General features: G+C 41.2%; 1 protein-coding gene across 1 annotated transcript; it reads right to left on the bottom strand.

Annotated features, from left to right (window-relative positions):
- Positions 1 to 370: 370 nt before the first annotated feature.
- On the bottom strand, positions 371 to 5264 carry LOC118411579 (macrophage mannose receptor 1-like). The gene is made up of 5 exons (XM_035813982.1): positions 5090 to 5264; positions 4920 to 4955; positions 4175 to 4339; positions 1161 to 1375; positions 371 to 748 (listed from the first exon to the last, which is right to left on the bottom strand). Exons 1-5 carry the CDS (start codon positions 5253 to 5255, stop codon positions 638 to 640), a joined length of 693 nt encoding a protein of 230 aa, XP_035669875.1. The 5' UTR covers positions 5256 to 5264; the 3' UTR covers positions 371 to 637.
- Positions 5265 to 7268: the final 2004 nt, after the last annotated feature.

Raw genomic sequence — 7268 nt, 5'->3', positions numbered from 1 at the left:
GCCAGAAATCACCGAAGGTCCGAGTTGACCAGGGTTTAGGTCCGAGTTGACCAGAAATTGCTAGGTCCGAGTTGGTAAAGGTCCGAAGCGTCCGACATCCTTTGGTGATAACGTCTAAGTCCAATTTTAGCGGATGTATTTTTGGACTGCACCACTTTACATAGGGGCATCGCAAGAAGAGTCCATTCTTCACGGAGGGGGATGTTTTCAAATTTAGTTTTAGACGGGTGATGATTCAATATTCTAATTTTAGCGGAAGTGTTTTTGGACTGGTCTATTTTACCTTTTCATACCTTTTTTGCTTAGTTCAACTTTGGACTGGGTTGCTTAATCAAAAGGCCATGTTTTCAGTTTTCTGGACTGGTCTATTGTGTAAATTCACATGGGGTGCACTGGAAGAGTCCATTCTTGCACTGGGAATTTTGTAAGATTCAATTTTGGGCTAAAGTGTCATTAGTAGAAGTGACTTTTAGACAAAAGTGTTCCATTTTTGCACATGGGTGATTTTTGAATGGGGAGAGAGATGGCTGAAATATGCTGTATTTGCTCTCAAGCAAATGTCGGCCTTTCTTCTTCTTCCTCTGTTGCCAAAGTTTCTACAGGGCGATATCGTGCATTTTTTTAAAAAGTAGGATTGTTACAATTGTGAACGCTCACAGATGTAGAGGTACTTATGGTAGCAAAAGTCGTCCTTCCACTGTCCTTTTCTCCTTTGCCCGCCGGCAGTGGGATGATAGGCGTACGCGTCCTGTTGAAAGATAAGATACACCAAAAAAGTAATGTAACCGCCCCGTTCTTGATACTGTAGATTACTGCGTCTATCCGTGTCAGTGCATCTGTGACGGTAATCAAAATTTTGCGATTGTCGAAGAAAACATTTTTTTTTTGCTAAATGCTCAATACGTGTTATGAGTGTTGAAACTTATGCATATGTTACAATTCTAAAACCCCATATCCGTGCACAAAAGAAAGCTTTCGATCAGTTCTCCGATCCTTATCAAGTGACCCAAAGCGCGGTAAGCGCTTTATTTTGTGCACGGATACAGTTTTCAAAATTGTAACATAAGCTTCAACACTCATAACACCTATTGAGCATTGAGCAAAAAAATTTAATGTATTCTTCGACAATCGCAAGAAAAGCAGAAGACAGGGACACATACCCTGTGGTACACAGCGATACAGTTCCCTGGATCCCGCAAGCCACTGGATCCGACATCGCTCCAAGAGGTTGACCTCCTTGTTCTGGTGTTCTCCGGCTCATGTGGGGCCCAGTTGGTGTAGGAGACTGGCGATCCGTCCGTCCACGTCAATGCTCCACCTTTACTGACGTCCTTTAGTCCAACCCAAACGACCGGAAACTCTGTGTTGATTGCGCCTAAAGAAAAACGTCAAGTTGTAATTATGTCGGTCAGAAACGTTAGAAGCGCTACATAGGTATGCACTAAGATTATTGAAAAGGCTACGGGGCGCTTTTCATTGGCACCTTTCACCCAACACTTTCATCACTATGACAAAAAAACTGATCCAAATCAACTTATTGCAGAAACGGACCGTCACTTCCCGAAAAGGGAACATTTCAAAATTACCCCGTTTCAAAATAGAGTTTTCCAAATTTGACCCTCATCTGAAAACTCATCCCAAACGCCTCCATGCAAATCCGTTTAGTCAAACACTGGCTACGACTCAGACAAATGAACATTTCTTCACACCCGTTACAAGTAGATGCATTTCTGCCCAACAACATTTACCAGAGAATAGTGGCAGGATTCATCATGTAAAGGACGTACTTAACAACAGCGGCTACTCATACATATGGAATGCCGACATCATAGACAACGGCTATTCCTGTACATTGTTAATTAAGGAGAAGACTGAATGACATTTACATTCAAAGTTTCTTTCACAAGTTATCTGTAGACGAAGAAAAACTTAGATTTTACAAAAACTTACAAACATCATACGACATGGAAAACTACTTGTACCATAGCATGACTTTGCAATAAAAACATTTCCTAACAAAACAAGCAACATGAAGCCAAAGATCCCAAAATAAAAGTCTTAAACAGTTTGGTCACGTTTGGTCTGAAATTAGCCAAAAAGTAGCCAAAAATAGTTGTCCGTCAATTTTTCCTGAAAAAAATGATATGAAATGAAATAAAGAAGAAACGTCAGTATAAACGATAATCAGTTTCCCATACTATGTTATGAACCACTGAGAACCATGTGATCACTCCTACTCAAACCCCCTAATTTAGAAATAGACTAGTCCTGGGACCTCATCCTGTGACCTCATTCTGGTGCTAGAATCCTGGAGAAAGGAAACAATAAACCATGTGCTCCTCAAAATGTCTAGTGTGTGGCTAGTTATTTGCAATTCTTAAATAGCCTTACCACCGGCTCATAACAAATGGCGTCACGGACACGGAGAGGAATTGTGATGACGGTCAGCACGGTATAGAGGAACAGAACTGTATCCAACGCTCCAAAACTCACAGAGAGTCTTCCACCATGTGCTACGCCACAGTGGGAGGGCGAGATCGATTGGAACACTCTGTCACTATACTCCAAGGACAAACCTCCAGCAGTATTATACCCTACATTTACTGGATGCAGTCAACTATGAGTACCAGCGTTTAAAAACGAGGAGGAGGGAATGAACTGTATCCAAGCTGAAACTCTACTGACAGAACGGCTGAGAAAGTGAGCTGCTGATCTCCATCTTGTAGACCCAGGCTTCCTCTAACACGGCACTGTATCCAGTCTTCCATCTTCACCGACAGAGCGGGGCGGACAAGCAAGCTTCTAATTACCGGGTGGAACAGAGAGGTGCCATCTCCAGAGTCCACTGACAGAGGGTTAGAAAGTGAAGCTGACGAACTCGTGCGGGTGATTCTATGGAGGGAGAGTAAGCAGGCACGTGTTCAGGGCTGAGGTACTACGTAGTCAGGAGCGGTAAAGCAAGCTTCCAGTCGTCGGATGGAACAGAAGCGAAGGAACGTTCTGGAATCTTTCATCGTGCATGCTGTGGACTCCCCAGAAAAATTCATCACATGTAACAAGACCACACACAAAGGATCTACCGAACTGTCGCAAGGACATTTGAAACATAGACTGACTTCTACAGTAAGATTTACACCCCAGTTTTGATTTGTATTGCTTTGATCTATTGTTTCTATCTTTGCTTTATAATTTTGCACATTTGTAAATTCTGCCCACATTCCACTGCCATGCCATGCGCTGTGGGATGTGTCCAGTCTTGCCCTACCACATCTGCTAGCAATCAGTTAGCCCAGGGTGAGTCTCCCAAAGAAAACAAAGGGCCAACACTTCTAAGCTATTCCCAGTGGTGTATTGTACATTCCTCACACTTCTCTGTTTACCGATTTGTAAGGCTTACTTAACCAGCACAAAATTGTGACACTTTTATGTTTTTCAACAACGTATGCATGTAGATTATAAGTGTATCAGGTGCCAAGCATTCAGCTGGTTTTCTCTTAGGTCAGCCAGGGTTTGTTTCTGAAGCATATTATACATTGCTATACAATACCTGTTCCCAAGTTGTAATTTTTGCAACAGCCAAACAAACTTCACTGTCGTCATGTAATTTGTATGTAGTTTGTGCCTCAGTGTGCCAGACATTCAGCTGGTTCTCTTTATGTAGAGCTATAGGGTTTGTCTTCTGAAGTGTAACTCACTGCTATACGAATTAGATCCGTTTCCATATTTTTATGTTTCCATATTCCCATATCTATATGCTTAATATTGTAACAGTCAGTTTTGCTATCACTATTTCAATGTTCAAAGGACAGAAGTGTCAACATTCTTTATTTTTGTAGCTTCCTTATAATACCCGTAATGTAACTTTTAAGTAGTCTACCCAGTGGTTTCATATCTTTATGATTATTCAGATTGACTTGTCAAACTTCTCCTGTTAGGGGAGGTATGTTATGAACCACTGAGAACCATGTGATCACTCCTACTCAAACCCCCTAATTTAGAAATAGACTAGTCCTGTGACCTCATCCTGTGACCTCATTCTGGTGCTAGAATCCTGGAGAAAGGACACAATAAACCATGTGCTCCTCAAAATGTCTAGTGTGTGGCTAGTTATTTGCAATTCTTAAATAGCCTTACCACCGGCTCATAACACAAAGTGAAATATACTAGTAATTACCTACGACACTTAGAATGGCGTTGTTCTCTGCATCGTTTTCAACGGAAGCAAGATTAGCGCCTGCTGCCTTACACATCTTGTCGGCCGTGTCCCAGTCAGCCGGCCCGTCACCCAGCCTGTAGCAGTGGCTGTTGTGTTCGGTCCACCCGCTCTGACAGACGCCATCTGCAATACCATAGCAACATCGAACTGGTTATGTGAGTTGCAGAGGCCGCGTCACGTCATTTCGTTACGCCATAGATTCGATAGATTGATTAACCAATCCACCATAATCTCCAGGCAGATTTACAAGTGGCATAAGACACATGTAGTATCAAAGCTTGCCGGCATGCAAGCAGGTGCAGGTACTGTGCAGTGTATGGTACTACCATTTCCAACCTGGCAAGATTCTGGTAGATGGAAAAACACGCATGCAACTCAGGAGCATGTACATGTATCACGCATACCAAAATATGAAGGTAAATTGCTATCTTCATATCTTCCTAGATAATTTCAAAGAACTGATGAAGACATTTATGTAACAAATGATATTTGACAGTGCATTGTCATGACAAATGAGTCTTGAAACGATGCCATGTTACAAAGTTTTTCATAATATTTTGTCAAAGCAATTGCCATATAGTATTTAGGATGGCGTGTTCAAGTTAATACAAGACTAGCCTGTCTATTGTAGTATTCACGCGTCCTACATTTACAAGAAATGAATTTATTCAGGTAGAATAAAGAAATGACGTTGAAGGCTTACCCATATTCTCGTTGCAGCTGCTTTCATCTCCAGAACCTAAAGATGATACATTAATGTATCGTTATTTTACTCGTTGATGAGGACAAACGATTCAGGTGATGAAATAATAACATTATGTAACGCCAACTTTAGCAATTCCATCCTGGGCAATTTTTATTTTGAATACGTACCTATTTGGCAAATGAAATATTTCTGGTAATCGCAAAAGTCATCGTCCCACTTGTAGTCGTATTCCCACCACATGTGCACGCAGTTTTGTCCACCGTTATTGTTTGGTTCGTACGGTGCCCAGTTGGTGAAGGCACAACCGACCAATCTGGTTCCGTCTGCCCACATCCAAGTGCCTTCAGTCTGAAGATGTAACAAAGATACGTTTTATCATTGGAAAAGGAACAGCATGGTAAACTGCAAATTAGTTCATTATGAACACAATTTGATATAACGTTAATGAGGTGTAGACTTCAAACTTTAACAAAACAAAACAAAAGCTACTAAAACGTAGGAAGCGATGACTAGTTTACAACAATTCATGAAAATTAAAGCTTTTTAACCTTTATCACGAGGTCACCTACATGCATTGCTTTAAAAAATAGGGTTCCTTAATAGGGATATCATGTCGGTATTGCAGTACAAAATCTCTGTCCGTTGACCTAATATCCCTAAATACTTTTTTAAAAGCAACGGATATAGGTTACCCCCGTAAATAAAGGTGAACTAGCGTTAATACAAATAGTAAGTGTCTACTCACGTCTTTGTCATTGAGCCCGATCCAGAAGTTAGCAGGCTCTGAAATCAATTCTATGATAAAGTTGTTGATAGCCTCATTATTGACAACTGCTAAATGGCCTCCGTCTGCCTCACACGTCTGCTGAGCACGGGTGTAGTCCCTCCTGGTCCTGAAGACTTTGTAGAAGGACCCCGCTCGTTCTGTATACCCAATTGTATTCAACGATCCTGTAAGTGAACAAGAGAGAAAGCTTTTTGATTAGATCTATCGAAAGAAAGACTGTTGTAATTGTGTTAAAATAGTTCGTGACGTGACACAAGATTAGAAAAGCTAAGATCACTGTCCAAACGTTTTTTTACCCTCTTCAGGAATACACTGACCCAGTCAATTCCGACACGTGACATAAGTAGTCAGTCATGCCTACAGGGAAGCTTGTTTTTCATATTATTTTATTTGAGACAGCTACTTTGACCTTGAGTTGCATAGTGTGATAGGAAAGTATATTACATTATGAAAATAGAACTACATAACTAGTAGCATTTTGTTCAAGTATTATTTTGAAATTTTGCTCAGCCATACCAGGAGCATACCTTAACCAGAGACCTGACTTCCCACCTACTACAAGCACGTCAGCTTTTTATTATAATGTTTCACCGTGGTGTGACTGTGTTATATGTACAGCCCTGTCTGTCCAATCCAACAGTGGTGCCCGCAGTAACTGCACCCACCTTGCCGCCATGATCGCTGAGGTTGAGGAATTTGAAAGAGCTCTTAACGAATTCCATTGATAAAAAGATATGTTTTTTACGCTTTGTGTTTTTAGCCTTTTTAGTCATACTTTTGCGTTTTGCATGCTATTCCCATCATAAAATCAAGGGTAACACAAACTTAATTTAGAACACGAAGACATCGCCGACGTACCGTAGTCCAGTGGTACCCCTGTACACTTTTCAGACCTTACATTTTTGGTGAATCCTTTTAAGGCCCACCTCTTTTAGCTCCTGTAACTCTTGAACTACTTATTATGACCACTACATTTTCAGAGAATGATGTGTGCCCAGTGGGGCAGTTTTTCTACTAAGTCACAAAATGCCTTTGTATTCTGAGAAAGGGAAACCATTTTCACAGCAGCCGTTACTTGTTAGTCGCATGAAAAAAGTTCATATACATGGGCCATGAGTTTATATATATATACGTATAAAAGGTATGTTGGGTCAATTGTAGAACAAAAGGTCTTAACCTGAGATTTTCCTATAGTCCACGCACCCGTGACATTCACAGTGCAACCGACTATCACCACACCAGGTATATCTGGAGCAGCAATGAGCTTTGCTAAGAGGATTGCACTGGCCTGGGTTGGCACCGGGGGCAGGGAATGCGGCTCCACACCTGCCATCATCACGCCACTTTTGCAAGCCACCTACAAACACAAACACAAACACAAACACAAACATCTCCTTTAGAATTTGCGCACTGCTACAGGAGTCATGATCAGGCACGTACTGCTAACGTTATGATACAATATAGCAAAGGCAGTCAGTTGAGATAGGGACAACGTAAAGCTGAAATAGAAAGTCATTATAACGTGTATTCCTTTCATTGTGCTTTAGATTTGGTTAACG

Source organism: Branchiostoma floridae, chromosome 3 (assembly GCF_000003815.2).
Source record: "Branchiostoma floridae strain S238N-H82 chromosome 3, Bfl_VNyyK, whole genome shotgun sequence".
Taxonomy (NCBI): Eukaryota; Metazoa; Chordata; class Leptocardii; order Amphioxiformes; family Branchiostomatidae; genus Branchiostoma; species Branchiostoma floridae.
Note: the sequence above shows the minus strand (reverse complement) of the source record. Positions and strands in the feature narration are given on the sequence as shown.